The sequence below is a fragment of the Glycine max genome, chromosome 18 (assembly GCF_000004515.6).
Source record: "Glycine max cultivar Williams 82 chromosome 18, Glycine_max_v4.0, whole genome shotgun sequence".
In the NCBI taxonomy this organism is placed as follows: Eukaryota; Viridiplantae; Streptophyta; class Magnoliopsida; order Fabales; family Fabaceae; genus Glycine; species Glycine max.
The window spans coordinates 8,544,248-8,569,067 of record NC_038254.2 but is presented as its reverse complement, the minus strand read 5'-3'; the positions used below and the strand labels follow the sequence as shown (position 1 = coordinate 8,569,067).

Below are 24,820 nucleotides of genomic sequence, written 5' to 3'. Positions count from 1 at the left end.
GTGTGGAGATTCAAACTTATGACCTCTCTTCCCTCCTTTCTTCCTTCACCCTTAAGTCCTTCTTTCCTAACCACTAGGCCAATCTTATATTTGTATGTTCTTTATCCGTGGTTTCTATTTCAAATATGGCATCTTCAGCTTGCCTCATTTGCATGTCAACCAAAAGGCAGCAGTATATGGTGCTAAAATGATTTGAGTTAGAAAGCAATACCCGTTAATTTAAAAAAAAAAAATGGTTTTACGTTACCCAAGATTTGCAGCAGATCTTTATAGCAACATATTCTTAATATTATTATTAATGATTTGAGCCTGTTTATTGCACCTCAAAACACATTATCTGTTTTATTATTATTTCTGATTTATTCAACTAAAATATACCATTTCTAGTATACAAACAATAAACTTCAATGACTATCTTTTACAGTGTCAGCAAGAAATCGAAAAAACATTTTTTTAATCAGCAAAAGTTATATATATGTAATAAAGAAGGGTACCAGAGGTAAATACAAAAAGTTCATAGAACTTCCCTATCAGCTCATGACAGCAGTTACAATATATTTAGGCGATGATTGCATAAATAAAAAATAACCGTTCAAAGCTCCACAACATACCAGAGTATTGTAATTCACTCATTTCCTCTCATAGTATAGTATCCCACCACTAACCAGCTATAACATGTCTTTGCTGGATAAAATTATGCAAAACAAAGTCATGTGGAAGTTACCCCACTGCCAAAAGCCATATATCATGCAGAGAAGTTTTCTTAATAATAACACAGTGCAAGTTCTTCGCATGTATGTGGCAAAATAGATTAATGAACTCACCTCCATAATTAGCATTTCCACCTGACAGATTCCACAATGCTACACATACCCTTTCCTGCACATTTTTTATCGAATTTCCTGCACTCAGCTACTTGCCACATACATAATGTCCTGCCAAACCATCCATGTACGCAAACTGCTGGATTAGATGACCATTGAACAAATGAAAAATTAAAACCAGAATCCAGATTATGTAACCATGACCAGATAAGGAATTTAACTTCCTCTATCAATTTCTTTCTGTCCACTAACTGTTGTCTAAAAACAACTGCGTTCCTCAATTTCTACACACAAAAGACCACTGCTCCCCATGTTGCTTGCCAAAATTCTGACTCAATTCTAGAACCTCCTAAACCTGCAAATTACCTGAAATGAACTTCCAAACTACTTGGCTGTGCAAGAGAAAGAGATTTCCATGAGATGCATTCCAACCAAACATCTTGAATGGCATTAGAAGAGATGAAAAGATGTTGAGCAGATTCTTGATGACCCAAACAGAGAGGACACATTTGATCACAATACCTATCAATGGCATTTCTCTTTACCAAGTTATCAAGAGTTGGCATTCTATCTCTGAAAATTCTCCACATAAGAATTTTAGCTTTAGGTGGAATTTTAATTTTCCATATCTGCTCAAAAAGTTGTCAAGTTTCTCCCGCCCCTCCAAGTTGTTGAATAAAGTGATAGGCCGATGAAGTTGAAAACTGCCCTGAGGGGCATTGCTTCCAAAACTATCTGTCTTCTCCTGAAATTTGTAGTTGGACCCCTTCCAGTAATTGATGAAGCTGTTGTATAAGTTTAGTCTCCCATACAAAAGGGTTCCTCCTCCACTTCACCTCCCACCGCCAAGAACCATCTCTCCATGAACCCATCTTAACAATCACTTCCTCCTATTGGTCGGAGATAGTAAAAAAGTCTAGGGAAAATATTAGCTAAACTTTGTCTATCCACCCAATCATTCAACCAAAACCTTGTTTTAAACCCATCAACAAAACCCATTCAACCATTTCACCTCATTTTTTCCTCCACAAACTCTCTTTAAATCCCTCCACCACCATGACTCATGAATTTGTTCTCCCTCATTTAGAATGCCCCTCCAACCACCATACTTCAAAATTAACACTTCTTGCCAAAACTCCCTCCCCTCACCATGGAATAAATTTCATCTCCATTTCTCAACAAAGCCTCGTTAAATGACCTTATATCATTTACTCCTAGCCCACTCTCACTCTACTCCTTGCAAATATCCCCCCACTTAACCCATGCTATTTTTTTATTCTCATTTCCCCCTCCCCATAAAAGCCTCCTTTGAATCCCCACTAGAATCTATGAGCTTTTTGTGTGAATGAAACAGTAGAACTTCTCAAGCCAACGAAAATCAGTACATGTTCAACACCCCGCATATATCTTGACCAATTAACTACTTCAGGATGAAGAGCATCTCATGATTCTAGATAATTAGAATGACTTTCAACAGACTTTCTGAAAATTTATTTTGCTAGCAGAAAACAATCAGGACAAAGTGATAACAACTAAAGAATGTTCCCATTCAACTCTAGATGCCAAAAAGTTGAGGCTGACACTAAAATCTTAAAACATGATGTCGTTTACTGAAAGACACTCAACCAAAAAATTATATATACAAAAATTGAAATTTATACGTCTTATTTTGTCTCAAAAAAATATTCTTCATTATCAAAAGAAATACAAATACATACTCTTATTACTTTATTCTTCGTTACTAAGCTTACGTATCTTTTTTTTTTTATAATTAATTATACATTTATATTTATTTTAAATTGTTGTAAAGACAAGAGTTTAATTTTATAAGTATTTTATATTAGCTTGATCATCATTAAATTGAGTAAAACTGTGACATAAGATCTAATCGTTAAATATGAATTTAGCATTGACAAAAATGGAGTATACGAGAATTTAGCATTGACAAAAATGCTATAAAATACACAAAAAACATAAGGTGTCATTTTTATAATCCTATGTGACAAAAATCATCTATTTTCATAAATACTTTCTTGATGAATCCATTATGATAATTTTAATTTTTAATCCATTTTAATAATAAAAAAACCATTATAGTCATCATTGGGCTGTTTAACCACTCAAACAAGGAATAACTGAAGCCTTTAAATATTCTGGCGTGCAACCAAGATCATGTTCTAAATCTTACAGATTCCAAGCAAGTCATCAAACGACAAATTACCACTTCCAAAGACAATTTTATTTCTGAAGTTCTACAGGCAGCAGATTATAGCTACCCAAATTAATTGCCACGCTTCTGTGCCTCTCGATCTTGCCTTTGACTAATCTAGAAGGAAACTTAGCCAGCTGTAACAGTAGTTCAATCATTTATTACTAACTAGTTGTTATTGCTACAAGGGGGGACACACTTTAATTATAAATCTCCTAATGGATGATATTTTTCTAATTGTTATTGCTGCAAGGGGGGACACACTTTTCCTTTTTTTTTTTTTTTTTCCAATTTTGTAAGAAAGAACAATGCATTAATCCAAGATAGAGATGGTATTTTTTTTTAAACCACGTATGTGTGTCTTTCATTTGAAACACTATGTGCAATTAAGTTTCTTTTTTTTTCAAATATTTAAATAAAGATTTTTTTGCCTTCAAACCTAAACTCATACACCCATATATTTTTTTATACACCCACGTAAATCCAATAAAAACATAAAATACTTTAATATTTTTAGACTTGCACATTTTCAGATGTTAGCTGTTGAGTCACACTCATCATTTTTCAACATATTCAACATATATGCCTTATTCACAATTAAATAATTCTTAAAAAAAAAACGAAATGTTTTACCCTTTAAGGTAAATATTACAATTATAAGTCTCTCTCATCCTTTAACGTTTACTCTCAAGAGTTAAACATTCTCAATGGTATATCTTAGACTTAACAAAATCCACCAAAATTACATACTCTTCACTGGACTTCCTATCCATTTCATTCCTCAACAATTGAGGAAAAAACAGCCAATTTACTGAGATAGCCAAGAATGCCACCACGAGTGGCCCTGACACGGCACGGTGCAGCCACCATCCACAACGGAGAACCACCTTCTTAACAGCCACCTCGGCCACCGTGCACACACCGTGAAGCACAAAAAAACACATAATTTCCCACGTGGGAGGTACACATGTAACATGATAATAGATTAAGTCATGCACAAGCCCAAACACAAGGAACGTGGCCAACATGGCAGCTGACGTGGCACATGAGGGACCCACTAAACCCGTAATCGTACAGCTTACATGGTTGTATACTGTAAAGCGTAGAAGACGAGAAACAATAAGTAGACATGACAATGGGGTGGGGCGAGTACGGATATTGTCTCCACAATCCCTTATCCCGACTCCCTAACATATCCCCATACCCGTACCCGATACCCGACGGGTTAAAGTTTATTATCCCATCCCCGTACCCATTGGGTACCTGTCGGGTATCGGGTATCCCTGACTCCGTCCCATACCCAATTCAAAATAGAAAAATAATTTTTTTTTTGTAAAAAAATATTAAAAATTTGATTTTAGAAAAAATAAATTGATTGTTAAACATTTATTTTTAACCACTTATATATCTATAAATTTATCATAGCGCATGTGTTTATAAAAATCGTTAAGAAAATAATATTAAATTATGTAAAAATTCTAAAATAAAATTAACGAGTAATAAAAATTCTATGTCTTTTGATTAAATTATGCAAAAGTTTTAAAGATTTTAAGTGGCGGGAGGGGTTCGGGTTCGGGACAGATCTAGTAATCTCATACCCGTATCCGTACCCAACCTTTGATTATCGGGGAAAACCCGAACTCAAACCCGAACCCGAACCCGAACCTATATCCGGTTAACTCGGGTATTATCCATTAAAGTCAGGATGGATTCGGGCGGATACCCACCGGTATGAGTTTTCTTGTCATGTCTAACCATAAGGTTCCATCTATGACCCCAAAAATCTTGAAGTGAGGATGAAAGGTAGGGTTCGTTGAAGTGTGGTTCTATCTCTAAGCCAAAAAGGGTTTGAACCGGGGTTGCAATAAGAGCAAAAACAAGCTCTAAGCTAAGGTACAAGTGAAGACAATAGAGGACTAATATGAAATGAGGGTGGAAGTATTCATTGTACTCATAAAAACGTGCGATCATTGCAAAAATAAGCAATTTTAAGGGCAATAGCCATTTTGGCTTTTGGGTGTTGGTGGTGTTATTTTTATTGGTTGGTGGATGTTGTTTTGGGGTGATGGGGAGGGAAGCTATGGAAATGAAATGGACAATATTTGGGGGTGATAGGGCAAGAGGGCCTTTGTTGAAGGAAAAAAGTAGAAGCTTGAAAATGCCAAGTTGAACAAGGAAGAAGGAAGTGTATCCAACTAAGTTAGGTGAAGAGATGTTCAAGGGAAGGATGATGAAGAGGTAGAGAATAGGGAGAAGGGAGAGAAGTCTCAAGAAGCCCTTTGGTATTCTTGCAGCTATGTAATAACAATAACATAAACCTAAGATGGCTGAAATCCATACTTTGATGAACCTTTCAATTTCACCATACATCTCCTCTCCTTTAATCTATGAGTTGAGTATGTGAAATGTCAACGGAAATTATGAGTATTGTTATAGGGTGAGTCTCGGACATTTTTTTAATCATCATGTGCTATAGAAGACTTTAGACAGGAATGATATTATATGTAAATAATTGAAGATGTGTTATAAAATATGCAACACAATACACACAATATATATTATATTCGAATGTAAGCGTTGACTGGTTCAATGATTCTTGTTGTTACTGAATAATACTAATGGCTTATATTTTCCTTTTAATTGTTATATATTGCCGCCAGAGAGAGAGAGAGAGAGAGAGAGAGAGAGAGAGGTGGCTCGACTTTCTTCTATGATTGTCTCCTGCAGGGGACAGGGGACGCCGAAGGGGATGCACTTTTTTTTTTCTTTCAATTTTTTTAAGGGAGAAGTGAAGAAAAATGCCTTAATTCAACAAAGAAAAGATATTTTCCATTAAAAATAATCTCTTTGAACCCAATATAATTATTATGTACAATAAATAGAGTTTTCCAAATATGTAACATAACTACTTAATCAAATCTCATTCAAAATCACTAATTAAGGTAGAATTACAATTTCCTATTAGTTTATTCATGTTTTCCATTATAGGAAAATCGAGAAGATATCTAAATTACATATATATCGCTTAAAAAATCAATTTGATGAATCTTGCCCTTTGATGACTCAAATCCACTCATCCACCATTTCACGGGCCGCAAAAGAAAGAACTTGAGGGAATCTTGAGTTTTCCGTTGTCAAAAATTGTCTGCCTTTGTAGATGATGGCTGGTTGGCCTTAGGGAGACAAGCGTAACCATAAATTGTTAGGCAATGATTTCCTAAAATATTCCTTGGCACAAAATGACAAATTCTGTTAGCAAGGAATTAGTATAAATAAAGAAATTGTAAGGCACACATGATATGAAAAAAGCTAAGTTTCCTTTCTTTCTTGCCTTGTCTGGAGGTACTGGCCTCGAATCCAGTTTTCTTTCAAGTTTTCTCTATCAATTTTGGTGCTATCGTTCCATCCAGTCCGCACCATGGGTACCTTTGATAAGCTTGATGAAGTTTTACTCAAACTCACCAATCATCAACTATCCCTCGGCGAATCCATGCACTTACTCACTCAGAAAATTGATGAACTCCTTAATCGTGTCACTCTCATCCTCTCGTCATCTTCTTCTCCAACACCTCCACCATCACCATCGGTACCTGCAAACAATCACCGAATGAAATTAGATGTGCCTCGTTTTGATGGCACCGAACCACTTGGTTGGATTTTCAAAATCAACCAATTCTTCGAATACCATGGCACACCAAAGAATGAAAGACTTACCATAGTTTCATTCTACATGGAAGGCAGGGCGCTCGCGTGGTTCCAATGCATTCTACATGAGCCTTTTTGTCCCTTACCCTCTTTTCTTTGAAGAATTGCGCCACCAATGGGAGGATCATCTTGAGTATCGGCATCTCCAACAAGCAATCATGGCGGACCCCGACAAGCACTCTGGATTCACTCTTGTTCATAACTTGATCCTCTGGAAGGGACAAATTTGGCTACCAAAGGACTTGCCCCTAATTCCCACATTACTGGTGGAGTATCATACAACACCCTTGGGAGGCCACATGGGGATTGCGAAAATGATAACTCGCTTGACGGAAAACTTTGAATGGTCAGGACTTTGAGAAGATGTCACGAAGTTTGTCTCGCAATGTATTATTGTCAGCATGCTAAGTACGAGACAAAAAGAGCAGCATGATTACTATGTCTTCTGCCAGTTCCCCATCGACCTTGGGAAGACTTATCCCTGGACTTCATCACTAGGCTCCCACCATATCACAACAACACAGTTAATACTAGTAGTGGTTGATCGATTTTCAAAAGGCGTTCATCTTGGCATGCTTTTAGCGACACACACAGCCCATGCGGTAGCCTCGTTGTTCATGGAAATCATGGACAAGATTCACGGTCTCCCTTGCAGCCTGGTCTCCGACTGCGACCCCCTATTTGTTAGCAAATTCTGGCAATAGTTGTTTCGTCGGAGTGGCACACAGCTAAGGATAAGCTCCGCTTATCACCCACAAAGTGATGGTCAAACGGAGGTGCTAAATAGGGTCATAGAGCAATGTCTAGGCACATTTGTTCATCATCAGCCAAGGGAATGGGGCAAGTTTCTTCTCTGGGTGGAGTGGTCTCATAACACTTCATGGAATGCGGCAACAGGCACCACTCCATATGAGATCACATTTGGGCGCAAATCCTTTAATTTTCCAGATTATATCGCGGGTTCTTCAGCTCTGGATGCAGTTGACAAAATGTTGACCAACAGAGAAGAAACATTTCAGGCCATTCGCAAGAAGCTTCTCAAAGCACAAGACTGTATGAAGATAACTGCAGATGCTAAACAAAGAGAGGTGATCCACCAACCAGGAGATTGGGTTATGCTTAAATTAAGGCCCCACCAAAAAGTCTCCGCTAAGGGACCACAAGCAATCATGGGCAAGTCTGCTAAGAGATTCTACGGACCATTTCAAGTTCTGGAACGCATAGGACCTGTGGCATACCGCTTCAAATTGCCGGAAGAAGTTCGCATACATCCTGTTTTTCACCGCTCCCAGTTGAAAGCATTCAAAGGCTCCCCAGAACATATTCAGGAAGTTCACTTTCCAAAACAATTTGTTCAACACCAACCAATCATTACTCCCTTAGCTAGCCATATTAGATTATCAGCGAGCTTTAGAACAAGGGCCTTGGGAAGTGTTGGTGCAATGGGAAGGGCTATCCCCAGATGACACCTCGTGGGAGAATTGGGATCAATTATGTGAGGATTATCACCTTGAGGACAAGGTAGTTTTACAAGGGCCGACGAATGATACAAAAGCTGGGGCAGTTAACAGAGAACACAAAATAGAGGTACAAACACAGAAACCAAGGGTACAGATAGCAAGAAAGTAAAGAGGGCCATCACAAAGCCCTCTTACCTCATAGACTACACATGAGAAAGAAAAGCGAGAAAGGAAGCTGACCTGGAATGAAGAATTGCTAGATGATGGCTGGTTGGCCTTAGGGAGACAAGCGTAATCGTAAATTGCTAGCCAATGATTTCCTAAAATATTCCTTGACACAAAATGACAAATTCTGTTAGCAAGGAATTAGTATAAATAAAGCAATTGTAAGGCAGACATGATATGAAAAAAGCTAAGTTTGCTTTCTTTCTTGCCTTGTTTGGAGGCTGGCCTCGAATCCAGTTTTCTTTATCAATATATCTTTAATATAGAATTTTAACTAAGGAAAGTAATTTATCAGAAAATTTAAATTTCTTTAATATAAAATTTATTGTTTGGATGTTTTTTTTGAAGAATTTAAATTTTTGGAATTTTAAAACATAATTTTAAACCACTAAAAATGTGGAATTTTAACTTCCTTCTAAAAGGTGAAAAATTGAAATTCTCTTCTTACATTAGAACTTTCCAAAAAATTCGCGCATTTCTTTTATAACTTTCATCCTATTTTCCACCTAAAATTCCGAAATCGTATTCTTGAACTCGTGACTCATTTTCTTTCACCCTCAATTTTAATTTTTTTATATAAACACAAAATTTTGAAAATAAAAGAATTTCAATTGAGGTATTTGAAATTCTTAGAATTTAAAATTCCTCAGAATTTTAAATTCCCTCATCCAAACACACTCATATGTTGCCATCGTTGTATGTCCAATATGTTTGTCATACCTCAAGTGTACCTTACGCAATCATAATAGTGGTTTCGAAAGTATGGATATCAAACCCAAATGACGAGTTGTATTCTCAATTAGTCAAGTTTATTAAATTAACAGTTGAAGTAATTAAAAAGATAATTTAAATATTTTTATGGTTTTGGATTTATAAGTAAACAAATATACGAATATAAAGAAAGAGTTCATTGATGATAAGAGTGATTAGGGGTTATGACTTACTAGTACTAATTTTCCTTCAACCCTAGTTGTAATAAAATGCTTTCTCTAGTTAATTACTCATTCACAAAATCAACTAAAGTCTATGATCCAGGTTAGAAGATGCTTCTTGCCTAAATCAATACCCCAATGATCATTGGTTCTATCAATTTAAGTCAAAAGAAAATCAATTATAGGAAAAATTAATTAAAGATTAACTAATGTATTGGAGATTACCCAAAGAGTTTGATCATGCAATTTGACATAAAACACTCTACCAAAATCTACCAATTACATGATTAGTATTATGCAATTGATTAAGTATTAAAATGATTGGTTTCAAATAAACAGTAAAAGCAAGAGAACTAATTTAAATAAAATCAATGAGAAATTTCATTAAAATGAGGAGAATGGTACAAATGAAAAGTTATCTAATAATCTTCGGACTAGGAGGAGTAGCTCCTCATGATCAGAACAGCACTAGCAATCCTAGATAAAATAAACATAAACATACCAATAAGTAGGAACAATGATCATAATCCATTCTAGCGATGTTGTTTAAGTTCTTCGGCTCTTAAAAGCTTTCAAGATTGTCTCAAATTTGTAAAAGATAAGAATAAAACTAAAAATAATTGAAAAATGATTTTTACATAGTCTAGAAACCTATATATAGCTTCCTCAAGATATTTGTTTGAAAAGGAGCACTACAATCGTGGTTAGAAGTGACGCTGAAGCCTTGAACCATTATAAATTGACTATAAGCCTCTTGATTTACCATGATCGTGGTCAATTTACCATGGCTATTGTTGGATCTTGACGCTGTTTGGGAGGACTCTTATCACTTTATTGTGATCATGCTGATTACCACGACCGTGATCAATGTACCACGATAGTAATCAAGTTATGTAAAGTTCTTAAATTTTCATAAATTTGTATAATTTCCTACTCTTTCACTCAATTGAGTGGTTATACTTTTGGAATACAAAACTAGTGTCCAATTGTAAATTCTATCAAGAAAATGCATACAAAATAACATAAAAGTTTGTACAAAATATCACTCACAAAGTGATTTATCAATAACTTATAAAAGTCCGATTTTAGAAACATTGTTGTGTTGTTTTATGAGAGTTAAAATATGTTTGTGATCAAAAAGAGTTTTGAAGTTTTCAAACATCAAGGATTAAAAGGAAAAAAAAGAGTGAATAAACAAAAAATTAGGCAAGTTAATTGAATATTTTAGAATTCAATAAAATTTTCAAAATTTTTAAAAGTAAAAAAAAACATTACTTTTTTGTCGTGCTATTTCTTTATTTAGCATTGGTCCTCTATTAATCAACAATTTAATTTAGTGCTTTAATTTTCAAACGGTGCAACTTGACCCCTCAATAAACTTCTTGTTCACACTGTTTGTTTTTTAAATTTTAATAAACAATTTAATTTGTTCCTTTGTTTGATTCAATCTCATCCCACTATTAATAAACAATGTCAAGTGAATTAAGCGATTAAATTAAAGATTTTATTATTAGGAGGAAGAAATTAAATAAAATAAATAATGAATGACACAAAAAGATAAAATTAAGCCTTGAAAAATTTATCTAACTCCAAATAAGTGATATATAACTTGATTTTAATAATATATATTCGAGTATTAAATTGTTTTTGAAAAATATGGGATCAAACCTGAACATAAAAGTTTGGGTACCAAAATTGCTGAAGTACGTACTGTGCTAAGAGTATTAAAGTGCTAAGACAAAATCAAACATGTCTTGTTACAATACGAGTTCACCCCAAGCTTAACACGTACAACCCAAATTTTCACTCCAATTCAAGTTCTAGAAGCATAATGAGAAACTGAATTTATTTTTTACTACTGTAATTGAAGGTGAATATATCTTAACTCAAAAACTCTTTTCTGCAATTGAAATTTTAAATCTTTAGAATTACTCAATTAGGACAATCATTAGGTTTAAGAATATCTAAATTATCGTAATTGTTGATATTTATTCCTATATATAGAATCTCCAACCTTGTTGCATTTTATCTTAAATTCAATCCTTATTTCAATTTCACAGTTGTCGATAGGAATATACGATCAACGCACTATAAGTGACCAAATGCCAATTTATAAAGGCATTAAATTAAAACAAAGACAAATAATCAATTTAAAAGAAATGAACTTGAATTATAGGTAAGAATTCAAATTACATCAAGTTAACAAAAATTTGAGTACACATTTTAGAAAAAAAGGGAAACAAGAGAAAGAGAAGAAGGAAGCTTAAAAAATCAATTTGATGCCTCAAATCCACTCATGCATCCACCATTTCACGGGCCGCAAAAGAAAGAACTTGAGGGAATCTTGAGTTTTCCGGTTGTCAAAAATTGTCTGCCTTTGTAGGAACACTATTTTTAGCTTCTTCGTATTGTGTTGGTGTTAATAACGCTAACATAAGCGCAATAATTAACACTCAAAAAACCACATGATTGGAACGTCGAAAACATTGAATTTGGAACACCTCTTACAATCTTCCCTCATTGCTTTCCTAAAATTCATGGTTGTACAAAGTAGGTCAAACTTCAAAGCATCAAAATTAGGAACATTTAACACAATCTAATTTATGAAAAAAATCCACATTGGGCTTCAATCGTAATGGAACTTTAAAAACCCATAACATTTACACGAAGTATATGCTTACGACCCTATAAAAACACCAAGTTAATTTCTTCTTAAAATGATACAATGAAAATTTTCAAGTATTTATCAACATGGAAATAAAAAACTCAATCCAGTTGAGGTCAACATCTACCAATTCTGAGCACAATAATAGAAAGGATTATAATGGTGAGAATCTTATAATGAAGAAACGTTAACTTTGGTTGGTGTAGGCATATACTTGTCAGACAATTCTATCCCTAACTTGTACGTGAGATGTTGTAGAGAAAGAAAAATGAAGCAAATACTAGAAGAGAAAATGAGGCAAAAGTAATTATTTTAGGAATTAGATAATGGTTGCATTTTTTATTGAAGAAAAGAAAAAGGCCACGAATGTCATTCTACAAAGTTATAGATGTGAAAAAGACGCACCTTCTATTTTCAAATTTGGACGCATCTTAATGATGACTTCTGCCGAATATATGCGAAGGTTCTTCAGCACCCCTGCTCCAAATACGTACATGGGGCACATCTTGGATGATCCAGTGGTCTTCTCCTCCATCAGGAGCAATGCGCTGCACCAATTCAGTTGGCATGTAGTTGATATAGAGATCTTTAAGCTTCTCCAAGTGTTGAATTCCCGAGGGAACTGTTTTGAGTTGGGAGAGGTCTTGTAAAACAATTTCTTCCACAGAACACAGTGCTCCTCTGTCGATAAGGATGCACTTCAATTGATCCAAATATCTGAGTTCCAGTCGCTTTAGTTTCTGAAACCCTCCACTTTGAAAATTCAAAGTTTCACCTTCATAAGCATTGTTACTTAAATCGAGGAACAACAACCTTGGCATATTTTTTAGTGAATTCAATGGATCATTAGTCAACCTGGAGCTCACCAAAGACAGTTGCACAAGATTTGGGAACTGTAAAATCCAATTTGGCAACCTTGTTAACGTCCCCCATAGGACAAGCTGCCAAAGTGTAGACATAGGTGACGTAATGTACAAGTCAATTACTTCCCTCCAATCAGCTGTATAAATATGTAGTTTCTCCAAGAGTGGCATCTCATTTATTACGGAACACAAAGTCTTTTCGGGTTTTCCCCTAAATTTTACCACCCACAGTTCCCTTAACTGCTTTAGCTTTCCTACCTCTCTAATGACCACTCCATCATCATCTATAAACACTGGAGGTATCTCTTCTAGGGATGTCATGCCTCCAATATCCTTCCATTGAATTGAACACCTATAATCAGCCAGAAGATGACGTAGCTTTTTAAGCTTACTAATCTCCTCTGGCATCTCAGACACACTTGTGTCTCTTATATCCAAGGTCTCCAAATTCTGGAGCTTGCCAATGGATTTTGGTAGACTTGTTATCCATGTATACCGGAAGCTTAAATACTTCAAGTAGCATAAATTCCCCAAATTTTCAGGAACATAACGTAAACCAGAACCTTCAAAATCAAGTACCTTCAGTACCATGTAATTTGTAGGGAATTTGTTTACCAAGTCTTGAGATAATTTTTCATACTTTCCTGTCATGATAAGAATTGACCGAATGGGTGAGCTTCCTATACTTCCACTAAAATCATCGGTTGCAATTGTCAGGCGTCGAACAATCTTACTTGATACAGATTGATCAGGCCCGTCAATATACTGACAAAATCCTGTATCCTTGACTTTTCTAAGGATCATGTCGTGTATTAAGTCATGAACATGACACCTTTTAACTTTGCCATGAATTTTAAATGAGGATACTTGCACCAAGCTTCTACGGACCAACCCTGATAAATATTGTTGCCCAACTTCTTCTAATGTTTTTCCGGTTTCATGTTTGACAAACCCTTCAGCTATCCACTGTCTAATCAATCTATCAGATTTAATTTCATAGTCCTCCGGATACATTCCGAAATACAACAAACATGATCTGAGATTGATCGGCAAATCATCATAACTTAGACCTAAAATTTTTGTTATACTATTTAACTCAGAATTCCTCTCCAACTGGTCTAAACAAAGATTTTCACTAAACTGTTTCCATTCGGGTGCACTTTCATCTTTTTGAGACAAAAGACAACCAATGGCCACTATTGCTAGAGGTAAACCTTTACACTTTCTAACAATTTCAAGAGATACATCTTTAAGTTCTTCTGGACAATCTCCATCGGAACTATACTGAAATGCCTTCATACAGAACAATTTCAAAGATTCTTCTTCAGTTAAAGGTTTTTCTAGCTTATGCACCTCAACAAATGATGATTTCCTACAATATTCTGCAACCTTCTCATCCCTGGTTGTGATTAATATCCTACTTCCATTTTTATTATCAATTACAGCAGATTCAATGTGATCCCAAAATTTTTCATTCCATATGTCATCAAACAAGACAACATACCTCTTGTTGCGCAAGCGGTTTCTGACTTCTTCTGTCAACGATTCGATGGTAGAAACATCCTTGGGAGGGTCCTCCTTTTTTTCTTTGCAAAGCTCATTCAACATATGCCTCAGCAATCCTTCAGCAGAGAAGGATTGAGAAACTGTGATCAACGCATGGCACTCGAAATTGTTACGCACCTGGTCATAAACTTGCTTGGCAAGAGTTGTTTTTCCCACCCCTGCAATTCCCACCACAGAGATGACAGTGCGTTTTTCTCTTCCCTTTGTCAACCAATTTTTCAATATACCTCTAGGGCCATCAAGCCCCACAACCTCATCTTCCTCAATAAAGAGAGGATCCCTTCTAAGTTTCTGCGATGTGATATCTTGATTTCCTCTAGAACTGGTTTGTCTTTGCTCTAAAGGAAAATGGCTTTGGAAACCATCTCTTTCAGCACGAATAAGGGATTTAACATCCTGAATCTTATACGCACTTTGAAGGAGAAGGATTTGAGTTTTGATGAAGGCAACAGCCTCACATAGTAAAGCTGCACATCGAGGATCATCAGGTTGCTTATCCTGACAGGAGATGTTATATTCATCGATGACATCTTCCATGCGAAAAGCTGCTTCTCTCAGCCGCATCACCCTTTCTTTTATTCTATGACGCCTTCCATCATCTTCTTCGGCTTCAGTCACTTTATCAGCATCATTGATGAAATCTTGAAAGCTTTCAAGTTCATCTGTAATGTCTCTAACTTCTTTTGGGAGATCTCTCAACATTTTGACAGCTTCCAATATTTTTGGAAGCGCCTGCTGACCTGCCAAGGACACTGCAGTTTCTGCCATTTTAGTCTTGCTAGCTAGCTCTGTTTTTTGGTTTGTTGTGAGTGCAAAACTTGATGTTCTGCAACGTTATATAGCCAATAAATGTACTTAGCCAAACAATGACACGGACACTGTTTATGATAATATCTTAACCATATAATTTCAATAAAATTTTAAAATTAACAGGATTCTCTATTTATAAGTTCTATAGTCATGATTAACAGGTGTCGGTTATCAGATTTTTTTTTATAAATTCTTTTTATCTATATCATACTGAGATGATATTTTGTAACTTAGTGCACTGTGTACGCGGAGACGAAGACTTTGAGCTTTGCAGCGTCTCTTTTGCGAGCAAGTTGTGATATTGTGGTCCAGCTAATGTCAAAATGTGATTATCAGATTATTTGTTTTAAAGGAATAATTTCATTTTGATTTTTCATTTAGCACTTAAGGCTCATATTTTTGTAAACCACTTTTCGCCCCTAAGAGTTCGTATATATATGCTAGCTTTGCCGCTAATAATTGTATACAGATGATTTTTAAAAAAAATGAGACTTTTTTAACGTGTCTAAAAAACAGATCGAGCAACTTATTAATATGCTAGTGTGAGAAAAAAAAAATGTTAAACCATATGGAAAAAAGATATGTCTTCTTTTTGGTCAAACATGAAAGAAGAGATAAAGTGGCCACATTTTTATTTTCCAATTTATTTATTTATTATTTTTAATTTTTTTATATTGCCCCAGCTTCTATCTCTTCCGTTGTATGTTAATTCAGCAACTGACTTCACTCCGTTAGTCATTTTGTATTTTCTTTGTCATTAGACTCTGCTTCCAAGAAAAAGAAATATACCCAAGTCTTGAAGATTTATTCTATCGTCGGAGTATTTTTCTTTTGCTTGATTTCGAATATCTCTAACTCTAATTCAATATATTCATTTTTTCATGGTCTAATATATATAATCTTTTCTTTTCTTTTTAGTAATGTTATTTTATTTTCACTAACATTTTTTTGGTATATTAAAAAATTCATTTGATGGATATAACATGCATGTTTACCCCTGCAGCCAAGTCTTCCTTCATTCATTAGGTCTTGTTCTAACAAAAGAAAAGAAATAGAACTATGATATTCTTCTACCCCGTTTTAGGATGAATTGAGATGGAAAGATGAAAGAGAAAAGAAAAAAGATACAGAGACAAAGTGATATAAGTGATAAGTAATATATTAAAAAGAAAGGAGCAAAATAAAAAAAAAGAAAATTTGGTGGACGTGAGATGAATAATTAGTATTTTTGACAGACATAATATACTTTTGGCCCTTAACTTTTTTTAATTTTGTATTTAATCTTTAATAAAAAAATTGACTTTTTGTCCTTATAATTTTTTTTTGATAAAATATTTTTTATCCTTAAATTTCTTATAATTTATGATTTTGATCCTTAAATTATCTTACCACCGATCAACATTCCTAAACTTTTCCGTGTCCAATGTTTTATCCTTTTCATCTATTTTAATTTGCATATAAATGAATAAATTCATGTTAGAATGAACACAACAATCAGTCGTATCATACACGAAATTTATATATTAGGAGATCAAAAAGAGCTTTTTAAACTATAATATATATATATATATATATATATATATATATATATATATATATATATATATATATATAAACTAGAATATTAGATGTAATACTGCAAAAAAAAAAAGTTTGAGGAAATTAAATATATCATGGGAAACAAGGTGCCAAACTTGAGATGAAAGTTTGTTGTCATCTCAGCCTGTGAAAAATAGATCATACTAATCAAAAGAATTCCTCAATACAATGCAATCAATAATCATCTAACAGTCCTTTGCACATGGCTTCTTGCCTTGTTTTATCCTTTCTCAATCTAGCTGTCTTGCAAATTGAAGATGCCACCTAAAACACATTATTGTCTCTGCTATCTTTGGGTCTACCAGTGTGTGAATATTAATTATAACTTAAAATAATTATTTTTTACTTATCCAAAACAACTGGAAAAGACATTACTTCAGAAGTAAAGATACAATAAATAAATTATGTAAGGAACCATTTTACAACTTTTAATGAATAAAATATCATTTTGTAACTTTTAACAAATAGAAGCTTAAATTACAATATAAAATAGAGATACAAGACCAACATAGTAATTTAGCCATAATTTTATGTCTAACACCTATCAGTGTGATGTAGACAAAGAGAAATAAGGCATACTCCAATTCATTTCAAGCTGAATCAGTGCCTGTATCTCAAACACTTCTTCTAGAAGAGAACACAAAGAGCTCTGGTCCAATCCATTCAAGCTGAATCAGTGCATGCCTGTATCTTAAACACCTCATCTAGAGTACCAATCCCACCAGCAGGAACATCTCATCAAATGAATTGTTCCTCACTGCAGTGTCCACCAGAACTCAAAAGTTAAAATAATCTAGGCAGCAATTACACTCATGAATACCCCAAGTTATTGAGCATAGGTGGTAGATTACGTTGAGTGTGGTAATTTTCGGATGGAAGCATTGATGAAAGTTAGATGTTCTCCATTCCCAACTTCTTTTCACTGGAATTCCGAAGGACTACAAAATTCTTTATATGAAGTTAGACAAGAGGAAATAAAAGAACAGCATAGAGGAACTCGTATGTGTAGGATCAATTCCTGCCACACATTTATAGCAAAAGCTTGAGCTATTATTTCTTTATTGCTTTATACAGCTGCATCAAACAAATACAGAAACATCCTAATATTTTTTTCCCCAAAATTCAACAGAGATTCATCCTAGTAAGTGAAGAACCGTATCAACATTCACCCAGAAAAACCCAGAACATCAAAGAACATTCATCCTTTTCTAGATTTTATTAAAATTGTTGACATTAATATTTTCACACAAAAATATTTGGACATACTCCTTATGATCTTAAGAACACAAAAATTAATTATCTCTCCAAAAATTGTCAGAGAAAAATAATGATTGATCCAGAGCACGAACATCCTCACTGGAAATGCAGAGAATGAACATAGGGTTCAATCCATATTCTTCCAACAATATTATCATAAAAAATTCTGAAAATTTTATAGGATACTACCAACCCATATATCAACATAAATCAACTACCTTTTTTTATTTTTAACATTCCAGAACACATTAAATAAAATAAAACAGTATGGATAGAAAACAGAGAATACTCAAACCTAAGTGAGCACCTATCACTTTTTACCAAAATGTGTGTACCATTTAAGCTTCACAATGATATAGACATCACATTTCCTTCAACCAAATATCCTTTTTAATAACACAAGATGCATCCAAGATCAGATCAAAACACCAAAAATCAGAACAGGGCCAAATTTCTCCGTGCATGCGAACGGATCCTCCAAAATCAACATGCAACCACATATATCATCACTTGCATCCACGGATTCGAGCATCAACCAAGTAGAGGTGCTTAGGACTTGTGAAGAACTCATCAAGCAATTTGAACGCATCAACCACAAGCAATTTGAAGTAAAATGGAGACATAGTCAGGGCTTAGGACTGGTGGAAAATTATAATTATAACCCTTTTCGAAAAAGCCTAGTTCTTCAAACTTCAAACAGTTGCAAACCAAGTAAATTTTCCATTATTTCCCTTGCACACCTTACTAAGCTGTTGGAGTTGAGTGAAGTTGATAATGAATTCTTCCAAGTTTGTATAAATGGTTCCCCTTTCCAACATCAAAAGGAAATTGTTAGTTTAATTTACTTGGAAGAGAATGAAAGGAGTATATGGAAGCAAATATATGAGTCTCGGCTTTACTTTACAAATTTTTAAAATTAAAAGGTGTAATAATTTATAGAATAATTGAACACTGTAGGCGAAAGAGGAAATCTCTTGACCTTAGTCGCTATAATCCTTACAGAAGGCATATATTTTGTAGAGATGTCATGCCTCCAATGCTATCCTTCACTGCAATTGAAGATATTTCTATTGGGAAATAGCCAAGTCCCACATCGGCTGCCTCAATCCTTGGAGTGCAGCTTATATATCTGTTGGGCAACTTCACTTAATGCCAATTGGTTTTGAGATGAAATCTAACAATTTCGTTAGCCAGAAGATGACGTAGCTTTAAAAGCTTGCTAATCTCCTTTGGTATCTGAAACACTTCTGTTTGTCTTACATCCAAGGTCTCCAAGTTCTGGAGCTTACCAATGGATTTTGGAAGACTTTCTATCTGTGTATACCATGAAGCTCAGATACTTCAAGTGGATTAAATTCCCCCAATTTTCAGGAAGATGATATAGTATAGCATCTTCAAAATCAAGTACCTTCAATGGTATGTATTTTTCAAGTATTCCACTGATTAAGTATTCGGGTAACTTTTGCTTTGTGAAAATTAGAACTGACCGAATGCGTGATCTTTCAGTATTTTCAATTAAATCATTGGAATCTGATCCTATTGTTAAGCGTCTAACGATCGCACTTGACACCAATTGATTATGCTCATCAATATACAGACAAATCCATGTATCCTTGATATTTCCAAGGATCATTTCATGTATTAAGTCATGAACACGACATCCTTTAACTTTGTCATCTATAGTAAATGAAGATACTTGCACCAAACTTGTAGTGATCAACTCCATTAAATGTTGTTGTGCAACTTCTTCTAAAGTTCTTCCATTTTCATGTTTGACAAACCCTTCAGCTATCCACTGCGTAATCAATCTTCCAGATTTAACTTCATAGTCTTCCGGATACATTCTAAAATACAATAAACATGATCTGAGATTGAACAGAAAATCATCATAACTCAAACCAATTTTTCTTTTTAAATACTAATTAACTCAGAATTCCTCTTCAACTCCGAACATAGATTTTGACTAAACCTGTCCATTCAAGTGCACTTTGACATTTGCTATATAAAAGACCACCAATGCAACAATTGCTAGAGGTAAACGTTCACACTTTCTAACCATTTCAAGACCTACGTCTTCATATTCTTTTGTACAGCATCCACCAAAACCCGAAAAAAATGCCTTTCCACATCATAACAATTCCAAAGATTTTTCGTCACTTAAAGGTTCTAGCTTATACACCTGAATGAAGGAAGTTATCTGACAAAACTCCGCAACCTGTGTCCGAAGTAGTGATTGATACCTGTGTCCGAATTTTTATCAATTATAGCAAAATCAATACCATCCGAAAACTTTTTATCCCATACGTCATGAAACAGGACGACATACCTTTTGTGGCGCAAGTGATTTCTCATTTCATCTATCAATGAATCATTGTGAAGAGGTGTCTCCAATTTTTCTTTGCATAGCTTGTGCAACGTATCCTTCAGCAATTCTTCTACAGTGTAGGATTGAGACACTGTGATCCATGCATGACACTCGAAGTTGTTATGGAAGTCCTTGTTGTCAGAATTTCATTGTATTTTTTTCCATGTTGTAATCATCCATCCAACACTTGTCATAGAACTGCAACAATTGTGATCATTCATGTTGTGTACTGATATAATAGGTAAATTCATTGTTGTACCATTGCATTCTTGTTCCTTATGGTGTTTTTCCTGGTAAATAGATCTCCTTAGATCTCTTCTATTATTCCCAGAACAGAAATGCAAATGCCACTATATGTTGCCAAAACTTTTTGCTAAATGCAATATGATTCAGACGTGGCAGACCCACAATATGTAAGTCCAATATGTTTGTTATATATAAATTATAACAGTCCCATTTCAGAAAACATTGTTGTGTGGTATTATGCGAGTCAAAATATTTTTGTTATCAGAAAGAGTGGTGAAGTTCTCAAACATCAAGGATTAATAGGAAAAAAAGAGTGAACAAACAAAAACTGGGCAAGTTCAATTGAAAATTTTCAAAGTCAATAAAATTTTCAAAATTAGAAATTTTAAAAAAAACTTAATTAATTTTTTGTCCTACAACTTATTTATTTATATATTTGCCTTCGTTCATCTATAGTTGGGAAATCGAGAGGGTAAACACCGGGGATATTTAAACCAATGGGCCTCGAGCAACCTCATAAGTGAGTTTGACATCACACTTTAATCCAAAACCTTAAGGTTTAAATTTATGGGTCTTGTCCCCACTTATATGATATTCAATCTTTTCATTTGTATCCAATGTGGTACTTTTCCTCACACTTGTACTCCAACAATATTCTCCTTAAATGTGAGTCTCTTTCGCATGATAGTCTCCTCCTCGAATGAAAGAAATTGTCAACCTAAAAGTATTCAATGATGGCCCTTAGAACTTAATCGTGACTACCTTTAGCTCGCCTAACCATTTCCACCAACATGCTCTAGTACCTTGTGCTGCCACAACACATGCGGGACCCGCTTCCTAGCCTCCATGCATGGACCCACCTGCCAGGAAGACTTTCAATACAAGGGATCCCTATGTTCATGGATCTACCATCATCATTTTACTCGTTTGACCCGGTCACCACATGAAACCATTGACTCTAATACCAATTTTTGTGAAAACCGAGGCGGTTAACATCGAGGAGATTTGCACCAGTGAGCCTTGAGCAACCACATAAGTGTCTTTGACACCACACCTTAACCTCAAACCTTAAGGGTTTTGACATGTATTGACTCTCCAATTTCTTCCATACAACTGCCTTGGAGATTGCTTCAATCCATTCACAGACCTCTTCAACTTACAAATCAGTCGATCCAATCCACCTTTACTAAACCTCTTTGGTTGCTTCATGTAAATTTATTGCTCTACATCATTGTCAAGAAAGGTTGTCTTCACATCCATTTGCTCCAAGTGCATGTCACGATTGGCTACCGAGGCTAGCACTGCCTTAATAGAAGTGTGTCTTACGATTGAGGAGGAAATCTCATCATAATCAATCCCCTTCTATTGTGCATACCCCTTTGCTAATAGGCGAGCATTGAACTTTTCCCCTTTTTTTTTTCTGATACTAGAGGTTTCCTCTTGTACACCCATTAGCATATCCCATGGTTTTGTTGCCTGCAGGAAGCTCAACTTGATCCTTTGTCTGATTCTTCTGCAAAGACTTCATTTCCTTCACCATATTGTCTTTCTCATGGTAGAAGGATCTCGCACTAGTGAAAAGTGCAAAAGCAACCAAATTAGCCAATTCTTCAAACCCATATTGGACAACGGGTTTAATGCTGCAGTGATCTTTATCTTTGACAAGATGGTACTCCTGATGTGGTCCACCTAGACTCACCGATCCTGACTCAGGTATAGGTGTAACCTCAAATCTTGGACTACATGGTTCTATCCTCTCAGGAATCACCGACAATTACTTGAAGTCCACCTAAACCTCAATGAAGTTGGGGAAAGCTCCAGTAGACACTGACATAGTTGTCTCAACTATCTCTGGTAACGTGGATTGCTCATCAAACACTGCACCCTTGCTAATCACCATCTTCTTGAAAATTAGATCCCGAAACTTAAACCCTTTCACACCTTTGGAATAAATTATAAAAATACATTTTTTCGACTTTGGATCAAGTTTAGATCTCTCATCACTGGATATATGCACAAAAATTAGAACACCCAAATATTCTCAAATTATTAAAATCAATAGGGTTACCCGCCCAAACTTCCTCTACAACTTTCCCACCCAATGATGCTCACGGTGATCAATTAAGTAGATAACACACCATATTCACCACTTTTGCCCAAAATCCTTTAGAAAGATTAGCTTGCAACCTCAGACGCTGAGCCCTTTCAGTAAGGGGCCTATTCAGCCTCTCTACAACACCATTCTATTGTGGTGTTTTCCACATTGAGAAATGCCTCTGAATGCCATGTTCCTTACAAAATTTCTGAAACAACGAGTTTGTGTATTTTGTGCTATTATCAGATCTCAAGTACCTAGTCTTTTTGCCCGCCTGATTCTCCACCTTAGTTTTCCACAACTTGAAATTCTCAAAGACTTCAAATTTCTATTTCATGAAGTACACCTAGACCTTGCCAGAAAAATCATCAATGAAGGTCACAAAATAGTGAGAATCACCATGGACGAATCTCTAGTAGGACCCCACCCATTAGTATGCACATTATCTAGAATCCTTTTGGTGGTATGTTTCGTAACTTTAAACCGCACTCTAGTTTGTTTCCTAAGCAAATAATGCTCGCACAAGTCTAACTTGCAACTCTGAATTCCTTTCAAGAGCCCTCTCTTATGAAGCTCCACCATCTCATGCTCACTGAGATGACCCAAAACAGGTGCCATAATTTGGTAGCATCATCATTAGACTCAGTGGATGCAACTCGACTTACAATTATGCTCCCCAGCAGCCTATAAATATTTTGTACAGTGTGTTGTGCTTTTATCATAGTCAACACCCCCTTACACACTCTGAGGGTATCTCGATCTCCATCAGTTCTGTAACTAAAATCATTGGCCTGCACGGTACTAAGTAAGATCAAATTCTTCCTCAACTCAGGGATATGACGGACATCACACTACATTCTCACTCCACCATTATCCATAGCAATCTGCACCTGTCTCATTCCAACAACAACACACTCTCTGTCGTTACCTATATAGGTACTGCCAAAATTACCTAACGTGTGTATGCTGAACTACTCCTTTTTGGGAGTCATATGGTAAGAACTTCCAAAATCAAGAATCCATGCATCTGTCAACTGATTGCATGAACTACTCCATCAGTTCTGTAGTAGTTTGAATCATTAGTCTTTTTGCCACATTTACTAAATGGGATGCCCTTTCACCAAATTTCTTCAACTTTGGGCAATACCTATTGAAATGCCCCTTTTGGTTGCGTTTGTAACACTCTTCTCTTTCTTGCATTTTCTAGACTTGGACTTTTTCCTCTGTCTACCACCAGAACCCTTTCCTTGTGTCCTTTCATGTTCCTGTTTCCCCTTCACATAAACGCCATTGCCTTGCAAACTTCCCACTACATTCTTTCTCCATTGAGAGTGAGACATAAGTGCAGCCGGTAACTGTGGATTATATAATTTATATTGCAGGGAATGTTCTTCTGCCATTCTATTATTTGTTAAAAGGGTAATAGGAAACAGGGAATGTTCTTAAAATGGATTATATAATTTGTATTGCACTAATTTCTTTGGCCTCCCTATTTATCAAATACCAAAGTTACTAATAAAAACAGGAAGGGAACATAATGTGACTTAAAAACCAGTGACTGTGGTTGAGAAGCTTCAGCTTCAGCATATGTTCTGTCTTAACACATTTCTGATTATTCTTTTCCTGAGTAATATATTTCTTATGTTATACAGGAGAACTTTGCAAATTTGCAACAAGATAATGAAAATTTGAAGATGCAAATTGCGATGATGAAAAGAAAACACAAGACTGAGATTAATGCCATGAAGCAGTACACTACAGAGAGCAAATTACCTGAATCTGCACTACAACCACTGTATAGAGAGGATTCTGATGTGGCACATAATCCAACTTCCACCTATACATATGACGATCAGGCATGGAGAGCCGAATTTGGAGCAATATATCAGGAGCATTACTAATTGAATGTTGGTATTATTTGCATTTGATAAATTTCCTTTTGGATCAAACTCCAAACAATTTGTCTGGCATTATATCCTACTTGGGTAAAAGGGCATCC

General features: G+C 35.3%; 3 protein-coding genes across 3 annotated transcripts in view; all 3 read right to left on the bottom strand.

Annotated features, from left to right (window-relative positions):
• Positions 1 to 491: 491 nt before the first annotated feature.
• LOC100812146 (probable long-chain-alcohol O-fatty-acyltransferase 1) lies at positions 492 to 6,437 on the bottom strand. The gene is made up of 2 exons (XM_006603109.3): positions 4,785 to 6,437; positions 492 to 4,147 (listed from the first exon to the last, which is right to left on the bottom strand). The coding sequence occupies exons 1-2, from the start codon at positions 5,401 to 5,403 to the stop codon at positions 3,738 to 3,740; spliced, it is 1,029 nt and encodes a 342-aa protein (XP_006603172.1). The 5' UTR covers positions 5,404 to 6,437; the 3' UTR covers positions 492 to 3,737.
• A 5,067-nt stretch (positions 6,438 to 11,504) lies between these two features.
• LOC100806606 (disease resistance protein RPM1) overlaps positions 11,505 to 24,820 on the bottom strand; it is a 45,880-nt gene continuing 32,564 nt past the window's right edge. Inside the window, 1 exon segment of the mRNA XM_041012300.1 lies at positions 11,505 to 11,883. The gene's annotated coding sequence lies outside the window, so the exon portion shown is untranslated.
• Positions 12,425 to 15,328, bottom strand: LOC121172657 (disease resistance protein RPM1). Its single transcript, XM_041012299.1, has one exon. It carries the CDS (start codon positions 15,215 to 15,217, stop codon positions 12,452 to 12,454), a length of 2,766 nt encoding a protein of 921 aa, XP_040868233.1. The 5' UTR covers positions 15,218 to 15,328; the 3' UTR covers positions 12,425 to 12,451.